Genomic DNA, 12,965 nt, shown 5'->3' on the forward strand with positions numbered 1-12,965 from the left:
TTAAAGGGTACTACATTAACGCTTAAGTTAAGAAATAAGACAAATTAATTATCTAGAAAAAGTAAAAAGTTGTTCAATGTACAGTCCACAGTAATTAAATCGATCTGTGATTGAAATTCAAAAAATATAGGACTCTGTGAGGACATGTCCCAATACAGGGTGAGAAAAAAAAACTGCAACAAAGTCAAACGCCATAATTTATACATTTCTTTTCAAATTTTATTGAAGGAAAGCAAAAACTTTCGGAAATAGCATCAAATTTTAGAATAAGTTTAGATTGGTTCGAATTGGTCACCTTTAACACGAATTATGCTCTTCGAACGGCCAATAAAACCGTCACACGCTGTCCGGCGAAGCGCTTGCTTGAGGTGATCGACACTTTGGCATTTTTTAGTGCCAACCTTGCTTTCCAAAATACTCCCGACACAATAGTTCAACGGATTGGTATCCGGAGATTTTGGTGGCCAGTAATCGCGTAAAGTAATCGCGATCATTTTGTTTGTTTACAAACTGCTTGACAACGAATGTTTTCTCATCGGAGAAAACCAAATTCGGCAGGTCACCAATTTCGGCCCAGCGAAGCAACTCTTTAGCTCTTTTAAGTCTATTTTCTTTCTGTTGCGGTGTAAGTTGTTGCACTTTTTGGAATTTCAATGGCTTTACCCCGATCTCATTTTTCAATATTTGTCGAATGGAATACTGCGACGCGGGTTTCGATCAAGTCGCTTCTTTACTTTACGAACCATTCCTGCTGATGTTGCTGTTTTCTTCCGTCCACTTCCTTGACGTCGGGCTACGCTACCAGTATCACGGTAACGAGCGATGGTACGAGACACAAAATATTTTTACACATTTAAATGCTGGAGTGCTCAACGATAGCCACTTGCGGTTTTTCACCCAAATATAAAGAAATCACAGTCTCCAGCTTGAATTCCATCACGAATAACTTTTTTCTGGAAAATTCTCACAAAAAAAAGCTTTTGTACGCTTGTAAACAATATAATGAGCTGTAATTGGAATAATTTTAACAGCTGTCGGACTAGTGGCTTAAAAATGACAACAGTCTGAAGATGGTTGCAGCTTTTTCATCTCACCCTGTATTTAGTACAGAAACATTTCTAGTGCTCGCAGTGGCTTTAAGTTCTATTTTAAACTTAACATATATTAGCTTAGCATTTTATTTATCATTTTGTTAATGGCTGTTTACCGCTCAAATTTATTGACCTTCCACGAGAAAACAAAACAAGTTGCTTTTCATGTTAGCATCGTTGGCAATTCTCACACGCATTTATCGCCCTCCCACACAGTGCTTACCCTTTGCCTTGGTAAAATAAATTCTCAATCATTTTTGGATTCGAATGTTTTAATTTCCAAAAGTCAAAACATCCTATTGTTGACAAATTGCTTCTAAGTTACACAGCAACGCGATGAAGGCATTTGTTTATCTCTATTTATACAGGCCACTGAGTTGAACTTTTACCCTGCCTTTAGATTTGACGCCCTTCCATCCACCCTTCCGCACCCAGGCCCAAAAATACATACGTGGCTGAATTAAAACAAAACATTTCGATTAAATTGTTTTCAATTCACAATTGTTAGCTTTCTATTATTTAACTTTTATTCAATGCAAAGAAGTTGAACAATGGAAAATGTTTCATTCGTTTTTGTTAATAGCTCAGAGCCTTAACTACATGTGTGATTGTTGTTGTTGTAGTTGTTAATTGTGTATATTAGGCTGTAGCGCATAAAGCAAGGGGGATGAAACTCGTGGGTTTTGCGATTTGAATTTTTTATCCAATGGTTCGAACTGGAATTCCGTTTGATGGTATTTCACGCAGTGACAGCCGGTTTATTTTCAATTCGGTGTCTTGCATTTGAAATAATTCTCTCAGTAGTCTTTCGAGCTTAATGTTGTAACATTTGAATGAAGTCACTGTCAATATGTGTGTGTGTGTGTGGGTGTGTTTGCTTTTCCCTATTCGTTACAACCTAATATACATCGCAACATCGCAGAGACATACATTCACAGATTTACTTAATAATAGGTATTTACGTACTTCTATAATAAACTTTTGTGTGTGTGTGTGTGTGTTTGAGTGTTCTATGTGTGTAAATTCACTATTTTATTAGCAAGCGGGAACATTCGAGTTTATGTCAAATGTCTCATCGGCATCGTTGTGCTTGTTCTTGTTCTTTTTACTGTTGTTTTTGTCATTTATTCGTGTACTTCGAGCCAAGATTGTTACAGGAATAGAATCGTACTGCCATGGTTACATTTTTTAATGCTGATGTCACAATATTTGAACGGCTTTTCGAATCTTCGTGCAGTTCATTTTTCGATTACAACCAAAGTGCTCCCCCAGCACACATCATTCCAATCTGATAATCTGACAATCACATTGGGTCTGTGTGTGAGTGTGTGTGTGTTTGTTGACGTTTGGAGACTTAAAATTTAATTAACGGTTTGACGCACTATGTCCGGCGGCAACATAAAATTATTCTTCCTCAGCGGTATCTCGCTCAGCTGACGGTCGATTGGCAGACGTGTGTCGTAGAGCGATGGTGATTGGCAGATAATGGCAAACGTCCCGAAGATACATGACAACGTAAATGTCCATAAAAAGAATCGATCCAAGACCATGGAAACGAATTTCCAATCCTCAATAATCTGAAACAACAGAGAATAAAAAACAAAAATGACAACAAAGTTAAATGGCCAACGTGAGATGTTAAATGGCCAACGTGAAATGCGGTGCTTGTGGTTGAGACGAGGCCAACTCAGAAACATCAGCCATTTCCACAATCCTTCCTTTTCAATTAGGCTTAATGAAGAAACCACTGAAAACTCATCATTTTAAGCATGAATTGCACTATTTTCCCAATTTCACTCTAATTGCAAGTCCTCCGGCCGATGGCAAACAAAGCTTACAGCAGATGTTAAAGTTTCGAGGTAAACAACAACCGAGTGTTTGGTTGCCTTTGACAAGAAGAGGCCCAGACCGCATAATCGCTCTTCTGCTTCCCCTTCGTATTGGAAGGCATTTTTCTATTTATGTTTTTTTTTTTGTGAACACCCTTTAATAATTAAACCAAATAAAAAACCAGTAAAGAAAGGATAAAAGTCAGGCGGGCCGACGATGTTCCACAGAAATACGTTTATATGTATTGTAAATCTGTGTGAAGGATGAAAATGGACAAAGGTATTTCCATACTACATGTAATATCTTATATTGAATATCATGGTTATTGAATGCATATTAGGGCTTTAGAGAAATTTAAATATCTAATCGGGTCAAACCGATTTGTGACTGATATTAAACTTTTGCTGCACAATCGATGAATCGGTTGATATGGGATCTATATTCAAAGCTGAACAGATCTACAAAAAAATTGGCAAATATGTCATACCTTGGCTATATCTCATACCTTCAAACGATGATATTACGCATTCGGTGTTTAATAAAGACGAAATCGGGCATGCATTAATCGACTCAGAGCGAAATTCTTTGCAGATCACTGAAAGTAGCTATAGGTCTAGTCCAATTCGATCTCTTTTACATGTAACAAACACATGTACAAATGACTAATATCATGTACATACACATATCCATATCCAATACAATGTGATGTAGGCTATAATAAGATCTTCATCAAATTGTATTTTCAAAATATCAACAACTTCCCGTCCTGTTTTTATTGAATAACTCTCACTATATTTTTTGCCTGTGACGAATTCGTAACACATAACTCTGTACGTGTATCTTCACAAACCATCGCAGAAAAGGTCAAAAGGTCAGCATCCTCTATTTAAATTTAAAAGCTTTACATTTTGGTAATTTAAGCGACATTGTTTACCGAAATTGTTTCAAATTTGGTATTTGACGTTGGTAATGACCGAAAATTGTCTGTGCAGATCAACGTTTTGCTATAGTCCCCATATAATGGTACCTCCCTATATTCGGTATTTTGATGATTTTAGCTAGATCATTCATCGATTTTTTTCAAATTTCGCATTTGAATATTGTAATGGTTTATGACAAAAGTTGCCTATGCAGGTCCACGTCGACGTATAGACCCTATTACAACGGATACATTCGGTATTTTTAAGATTTTAACAGAATTTTTAACGGATTTACTTTTTTGAAAATTGCCAAATTCGTTCCAAATGGTGGAGGGTATTCAAAGTTCGGTCCGGCCGAACTTACAGCTTTTTTACTTGTTAATTGTTACTTTTATACCACTCACAAAAAAATACCCATCGAATGTTGATGTCCTGAGACAATCCTACCTCGTTCTGGGACACTTCCCGTGGCAAACTTAAATGTATCTAAGAACATCTGAAAGCTTACTTAAAAGCCGTTTCTGCGTTTTCGACTTTAGCCCAAATTTTATTAATTGGTCCAATCTCAATACCCGAAACCCTGATTGCCACAGAAAATTTCCTATGCTTTAGACTATTACACAGAAACACATTCTTTCTCATAAATGTTGATATAAGAAGGCATACATTTTTTTGGCACAAATGAATGAAAAATAAACATAGGGCGATTCCTTTGACCAAATTTTATTTAGGAATGGTGTAAACAAAACAGTCTCATTCCTTAGACAAACCTTTGCCTTCGTATGATCAACGCTGCCGCAGATGTGAAATGCTTACCTCGTTATCCTTGTCTGCATCCTTAATGTGTTGGGCTATGAAACGGACTGCGCGCAATGCCTGCAAAACTTCTGGTGTTAATCGTCGTGGTATTACATTATCCGAATCTGAAAACAAATTGTTTGGCATCATTTGGACGTCACATAAATCAGCTGCGGCACCTCAGCTTACCTATCGATGGCTGAACACCGTTGTCATAGGTGGCATCTTGGCCGTCTTTAAACTCACACGGATAGTCGCTGATGCTGTCTCTGAAAGCAAGATAATAGAGTGGGTACATTATACGTTTTACAGCTTCTGTTTGTACGGTGGACATGGTCGGAAATTACCTCACATCGATCTCGTTGGTGTATCCGTTGTATTCCGGATAGTTATTAAAGTCGGGCATTTCGATCGGCGATCGTTGCATAAACATTATTTTGGGCATGAACGTTATAAAGACGGTACGTACCCATGGTGACATGTTGTGGGTGGAGGGTGACCTGGGACAAGTCATATGCAGGGTGCGTTTTAATAAAGATCAAGAAGATGGAGAGATGCAAAATAAAAGGACGGTGTGAAGAGAATTAGACCCAAAGGAAAACAAGAGCGGTGTGTAGAAGGGGGGAGGGAGAGAGAAATAGAAATAGGTCGTAGTGACTAAATTCGGTTACTTGGACTTACCGGAAATGGATATTCAAGACACAGACCGTTGTCCAGACAGACAACGACACCAAGATCATTGTAAATAGGAGGTATTTGCCAAGCAGTGGTACAGCCAACGATGTTGGCGGTATAATTTCGGCCAACAGCAAGAAGAACACAGTCAAAGACACAAGAATAGAAATACATAACGTAACCTGTCAACGATATGTAAATCGCACATGTACTAGCGGTCCAGACCACGCCAGCGCCAGGGCTAAGCGTGCTGGCCGCGTACAAGAAGTGTGGGAGTGGTTATGTCCATTACTCTTGTAATACTCATGTTGTATTTTTCAAATCAAATTTCAATATTTTCAAATTTATTTTTTGTTTTTCGTTTTTTCTTTTATTTTTTTTTTGGCAATTGGCATCTATACAAAATAGGGGACACTGAGGCAGATAGACACACACATACAGCACATAAGGTGGTGCTTAACCAACTCAATGTACAGTTATCCACATACTTGTGATGGCAAATACTCTAATAATCGGACATCACAAAACTTCAATATCAAATACTCAAAAAACAAACACAGTTAAGGCAATACTCGTTTTGGGGGTGGTTTATGGGTTAATTGGGGTTCATACATACGTACATATATTTATATATAGGTAAAGTGTCAAAGTACATACATACGTTTACATTGATCTACACCGGAAAACAAAAATGTTGTCCCAACATCTAGCAGTTCTACGGATATTATGAATGATTAATAAATGGTACCAAAACTCAACGGGTCGTGGTAGTCAAAAGCCGTGTGAAAATTTCCAAGTGTTAACAGTAAAAATGATTGACCTGCAGCCTGGTACAGTCCGTCCATATGTGATTGGTAGGCTTTAAAAAAAAACACACTTCCTAATTAGAGCCACTAGATAATATAGTTCGTCTTCGACTATTAAAGTTATCCATCGTAACGACCTTTCGGAATGTTATCTTGCGCACATTTAATGACTGAGTCACAATAATCTATTATTGATTTCTTTTGTTTTTTATTGTTTATTGAAATAGTTGTTTCAATAATGGTACAATTGTCACAACAAACAAAATGTATGTGTAATGGTTTGAGCATGGTAGAAGAATATAGGTAGATGCATCAACGCTTGGGAACATTGATATGTCAAAAATTTTAAAATAAGTAAATTTTAAATAAGTCGATTTTTAAATGTTTTCTTATATGATGCAAATCGGAGGTTGTTATAATATTTTCTACAATTTTTACAAATTTCAATAGATTTTCATTCAACATTTTCAATTCCAAAATCAGTTTGACAGTTCATTGTCCCAGCAGCTGTGTCGATGTGACTTGTATTCTTCTACCATGGGTTTGAGTCAAGATATATTGAATAGGTAGTGTCGTCCGCGAATGTCATACAAATTTTTAACAACAAATATCCGAAAATTTGAAAAAAAAAAAATAGAAAACAAAGGATACTTTTTTAAGGAAAATATCAATAAATATAAATATTTATTACTCAGAGACAGGTGGCACGACAACACTATCTGTTAGATATGCCTTGGTTTGAAATGCAATAAAACTTCATTTTTGAAAAATTCTTGGGAAATAAACTTCCAAGTTTTGGAACGAAACAAAGTCTTAATCCTATCAGAAAGGGGGTATTGTGAAAAAATGGGTATTACCATGGTACAATGAAATGAAGGTAGGGCTATAATACCATATGCTTCCAATTTTTTTTTTATATTTTCGGCTTTAAATGTCAACTTTGTATGTCTATGTGTGTATTGTTTTCAATCACAAGAAAATTGTTTATTATTAAATATTCAAACTCAGTTGATTTCAAAATGCTCATTGCAACGCCTGGTACAATAAAATAGTAAGGTGGAGCTACCAGCTGATTACATTTTTTTTCTAAGTGTGCCCGACTACTGCCAATTTTGTGTATGTGTTTATTGTTTTGAAAAATGAAAACAAACTATTTTCAAAACCAATGATTGGCAGACACGTACATTGCCGCTCGCGCATTAAAACTTTTAACAATTTTAGCCATTAAATTGAAAGATTTAATAGTTTGGATCATATTTTTGAGAGAAACACCAGGCATTTCATACATTTTCGCGCTATTTAACTCATTCTAAAAATGAGGAAAAATATGAAAAAAAATGAAAACAACTTGTTGTATATAATTTTGAATGAGTCTGTATTTCTGTAGTTTTAAGAAGTTGTTCTACCTCCTTATTATACCATGATTGCAACGTATGAATGGACAAAATTTACACTTGTTGTACCGAAATAAATCTTTGGAGACTATAGGACATGATTTTGAAAATAAATTTTGAACAGAAAAGGCAGAGCAGAAAATGCTCATGGCTCAATCAGAAAGGTTGCTCAACTTCAAGAAAGTAGGAAAAATGCAACTCTATACCGGAGTCTTATAGTGTCAAATAGATTTTTAAATACGCAACAATTTGTTTTGTTTATTTTATATATTTTTTAACAAAATTCTTATATTGGAAAGAAAGCACAAAACGTGAACGGACTGTTTTGGTTTTTCCACAAAATCGAATCTAAAATAGTAAGACAATATCTTTGATCTCAAAATTGTACAATTTTTTGACCAAAACGTCGAAAATATGAATTTCTTTTGCCACTGAATTTGAAGTAGTTAAAATTGTTTCATTTTATTCAAGACAATACACACACACATATACAAATTGTGTACCTTTTTGACAGAATAGGGGCGCCAAAAGAAAAATATGTATTTAAGAGGTAGTTTGATCTACCTATGTAATTGTACCATGTATAGGTTGTCTCGTGGCTCAATAAGAAAGGTTGATCAACTTCAAAGAAGCTAGGAAAATGCAAGTCTGTACGGGAATCTTATAGTGTCAAATGGTCTTTCAAGCATTCAAAAATTAATTTTGTTTATTTTTTCTGTAATTGTACCATGGGTGGCCCCATGCAGTCATATATTTACAACTTTTTCAATATTATTTCGATTGACATCATATTTTCAAAATATATTTTAATTGTGCTCCTATTTCACATTGAAGAAGTGGGCCGATAGTGTTCATTTCGAAACCTGAACGAGTATTGATGTAAATATCAGAATTTATTTTGAAGCAGTAAAACCTATATGTTTCAATCTTTGCACATAATACGTGTTATTGTTTCCTTAAAAGTAGCCGGCCTTCGGCCGAAACTTGTAGTCATTTCCTCTGAATTTTTCCTAATATGATAATTGTTTAGGTTACCACCCTTCGGTCCTGAGATTTTTCCGCTGCGGTATGTCCAACATCGATTACGGGAATTTTCGAGACCGGCGAAAAAAATTATAGTGTTTTAATCAGGATAAAAAGACCGACCTACGGTAAAAATGCTCCATTCAAAAAAAAAAATGCAATCCCTCAGTTGTAAACACGATATAATTTTATTAGAAATGGCTAGATGTGCAGTTTTGCCTATATCTGATACTGTCTTAAAGAGTTAACGTGATCAGAAAGTCGGATGAAGCACTTACTTAGATTGACACAAAGCTTACATAAGGTCGGCCAGGAAAACTTTTCACAATAAACATAGTCACAATTGTGTTTTGGCAGCAAACTTGGTTGTCAGATGGACTTTGTGGTCGACCTTGTGTAGGCCTTTGTTCGACACATATTTAGAATAAGGCACATTTTGGGCGAATCAATTTATATGCAGCCCTGTAGTCATTTTTGTAGTGACTTTTAATATGAACGATTGTGTTTAACAACCCCATTTACAGAAAATGCAGAGATGGGAATGCTTATTTGAAATGACTTTTCCTAATTGATTCTACCATGAGACACTTCTAAATGATTTTTCTATGCCTTGTAGGATTTTCAATATTTTTTACAGCGTTACCAAAAAGTAAAAGGCATGTATTTATCATGTTACAATGAAATAAAGGTAACCCCATTTCAAATAAGAATTTCCAGCTCTGTATTTTGTGTAAATGTCCTTACCTTGCAAAATTTCACTACATAGAAAACGGTTCCCATCTCCGATTTTGTGTATATACTGTGGATTTTGACAATAAGATGTTGTCAAAAGTAACAATTTGATAAAATCGTAAACATATTGCCTTCTTAGTTCTACCAAAAGGTTTCAACATTGAATGAATAATAAAACAAATGTAATGTAAATGTTAGCAATTGAAAAATATTTCAATGGGGTGAATTTAATTAAGTATCGATTGAAAAAACTTTATTATTTGGTAGATTTTAAGGAACTGACGTATTTTAGTATTACGGAAGTGCAAAACATTTTACCATAGTGTTTAGTTTACCATAGTAGAATTTTTTTGTACACTACTTTTTTTTAGGTAGCGCTGTTGGTTCCATGTTCATTCTCGTCTCGATGACAGTGAATTTCAGGAACAAATTTGATCTTGGTTACTGAAACCTCTGCCCTCTCTGCTACCCTCGTATATTATAGACTATTGTATGTAGCTGATATAAACTATAAGCCACATTGGCTCCTTATATTACAATAGAGAAAATAAATGGAAAAAGGGTGTCTGATAAACAGCTGCAGCCTTTTTTCATTAATAGCTCTGAAGTTGCAAGGCATCATTTTCAGAGTTGCATTTTCCGAATTGCATCAACCTTTCCTATATTGTTTCGGTTGTAACGTGGTTCCAATAGTCATATAATAGCTCTTCAACATTTAACAGAGAATGTTCGTAGTTATGTATGTATGTTTGTATAATTAGTATGACATCTCGAGCGTGTGTACTTATGTATGAAATTGTGTTCGTATGTGAATCCCATTGTTATCGAATGAATGAAAAGATCGCCCGCTAATGGTCCTACTCAGACGCATACATATGCATGCAATATATGTATGTAGCATATGAATGGCCCTCGCTCGAGTCAAACTACATTCACGGACAGACAGACAGCAGAACTAACCAGCTAACAAACGAGCGAGCTAGCGAACGAACGAACGAACAAACGATCAATCGAACGAATCCTTAACACGAACAATACACCGATCAACATCATTATTCATGGCTTACGAATACATTCGATGATATTTACGTTATGAGATTTCTCTAGTCTTGAACTAACACAAAAGTACCATTCGCCATTTGGGCCGAACTCCCAAACGAAATCTTTTGTGTTAATTGATTGTTGTTGTTGTCGTTTGAATTGGATGAAATATGGTAGCGGAAACAGGAAAAAGAGTAAGAGACAGGATAGCGTACTGGAAGCAGGATTTTAGAGACATCAATGTTTCGCTAGTTCAAGCCGTATATGTGTATGTGTGAGTGCATGAAAAGTAGTTGGTCGAACAGTTAAAAGTTTGTTAGTCGATTTAGTTTTGTTGTTAGTAAAGAAATATAGCAAAAAACAAAACAAGCATGCAAGCAGATTATATTTTTGAGGCCAAAACATAGGCATATTTGAAAAGAGGCAAATTTTGTCCTAATTAACATACAAACAAACAACTACACTCTACACATTAATATGAATCTGTCCCTGTTTTGGATTGCAATTTTGTCCCAAAACTCCGATCAGAACAAATCAAATAAAGCTGCTTTAAAAAAAAGAAGCCAGGAATTGGAAAAAAGTTTACTTGCCTTTTCGCCAGAGTCGCTGGGCAAATAGAAGACCAGCACCGTGAGGAATGTTAGAGCTACACATGGAATTATCAGGTTGACCGTGTAGAATAGGGTTTTGCGGCGCATTGTTAGCTTAAATGTAATGTCTGCAAGAATAACAATTAGAACGACAGTTATTAACAGTTTTCATATTTGACTGCGATGACAGTGTCTGCCAACAGTGCTGTGACGTCTTCACAATCACAGCATAGTAACTCTCGAAGACTACGACAAACTGGCAGCATTTTCAAACACAAAATAAGAACATAGACCTATCAATAATAAAATATTACACAACTTGTATAATGAACTGTCTTTCTCAACAACAACAAAGTAATCGGTGTACATTCACATTCATGAAATCCCTAATCTTTTAAAATTCCATCTTACCAGAAAATGGTTCTCTAGTATCGGGATAATATTCCTCATTCTTAGTTGCAGGAACTTCCAGGATATCCCATTCCACAGATAAATAAAATTCGCTTAGATCAATTCCAATTTGCACTAGATTGCTTCCAGGAACCTAAACAAACAAACAAACACAATAATCATATTGAGCTTTTTATGTAGGGCTGAAACATCGGTCAGTTGTTTTATCATCATTTTGAATATTTCACGGAACAGGCCCTTTGTATTGCGTAGAAATTAAGAAGTGGCTTTTTAGGGCTAGACCTTGTGACGTCAAAGAAAACACTGAAGATGTTAAAGCTCTTATAAAATGTAATTCAAAAAGCAACCACTAGATTTATCACCCTATATTTTAGTGGATAGGTGTATAATAACCTGGTCTAGATGTTTCAAATCCACTTGAGCACCATTGTATGTCCATGAGCCGAATTTCATAAAGCAAATCTGTTCGTCATAGGGAAAATATTCGACATTCATTTCGCATGACGACTTATAAATTGCTGGTGGTTCCCAAAACACCTCCCCTGTGTACTTTAAGGTAGCCTTGGTCATCAGCGTTACCTGGAAAGAATTGAATTTCAAATTATTCTGCGACCTGAAGTTAGTCTGATTCACGAATTAAAATACCTCATAATTGCCGTCCCAATTATTGTAGAGTACAATATCCGGAACCCATATATGTTCAGATGGCACATAGAGTTGCTCAACACCGCCATATTCCTCCGGATCCCAACGCAATTTGTAATCAAACCAACGCTAAAAAATAAGAATTCAACTATTTTGACAAGTTTCGTAGAAGGGACTCACATACCTGTTTCACCCATAAATTGGTGGTCATAACCTGATTTCGAAGATTAACCTCTATCAATTGCGATAGCTTCAGACCCAACCAGACGGTTAATGTTTCCGTATTGTTCACAACCGGCCTGATTAAGCGGTTGTAGTTGCTCAACAAATCATCATACAGTCGTTTAGTATCCGGGTTAGCCTCGAAGCTCAATGGAGCTGAAAATCAATACCAGTCATTAATTTGCGAAAGCTGGGCATAAACAAAATTCCCAACAATCCAAATAATTTTTTGCAATTTGATAAATTGTAACCGAGTCTTTGCTTAGCTGTCATGACCTACATACATATAGGCAATGTTTGTAAACAAATTTCTGAAACTCCATGGTAAATAAATGCCATTGCGCATGTCCACACCATTAGAATGCACAGCATCTCAGTCTAAGGGCGTTTTTCTCAATAGAGATTTTTCACAAGTGTCTTCAGGCAATCGTCTCATTTTTGGTACACTTTTTTAACTTACCCATTGAAAATGAGTTGGAAATGCATAATGAGATGATTAAAAGTGAAATTTTTGACATAATTCAAATGTTTCACCCTGCTGCAGCCTTATTTAAAATCAATTTCAGAATTAGTCTTAATTGTTGCAATTTTTACATAGTGCTGAACCTCGGAACCTTGTTTCCCAAGTGATGCTGATTCTAGGAGGTGAAAACTGCTACTGAACAACAGCATTCTCAGGATGCTCTTTTATTTTGTTCTATGAAAAGTTGCTGGGGTGGAAATGCAACTCTGACAATAGTTTGAAAAGCTTTGTTGTATGAATGAAGGACCGTTACCAAGCAACCGA

At 35.8% G+C, this 12,965-nt stretch overlaps 1 protein-coding gene across 1 annotated transcript; it reads right to left on the bottom strand.

Annotated features, from left to right (window-relative positions):
* Positions 1 to 1,570: 1,570 nt before the first annotated feature.
* On the bottom strand, positions 1,571 to 12,825 carry LOC101887641 (acetylcholine receptor subunit beta-like 2). Its single transcript, XM_005185739.4, has 11 exons — positions 12,639 to 12,825; positions 12,141 to 12,334; positions 11,957 to 12,085; positions 11,705 to 11,890; positions 11,312 to 11,444; positions 10,901 to 11,028; positions 5,321 to 5,496; positions 4,987 to 5,139; positions 4,829 to 4,908; positions 4,658 to 4,764; positions 1,571 to 2,668 (listed from the first exon to the last, which is right to left on the bottom strand). The coding sequence occupies exons 1-11, from the start codon at positions 12,694 to 12,696 to the stop codon at positions 2,453 to 2,455; spliced, it is 1,560 nt and encodes a 519-aa protein (XP_005185796.1). The 5' UTR covers positions 12,697 to 12,825; the 3' UTR covers positions 1,571 to 2,452.
* Between the last annotated feature and the right edge of the window lie 140 nt (positions 12,826 to 12,965).

Source organism: Musca domestica, unplaced genomic scaffold, assembly GCF_030504385.1.
Source record: "Musca domestica strain aabys unplaced genomic scaffold, Musca_domestica.polishedcontigs.V.1.1 12, whole genome shotgun sequence".
Classification (NCBI taxonomy): Eukaryota; Metazoa; Arthropoda; class Insecta; order Diptera; family Muscidae; genus Musca; species Musca domestica.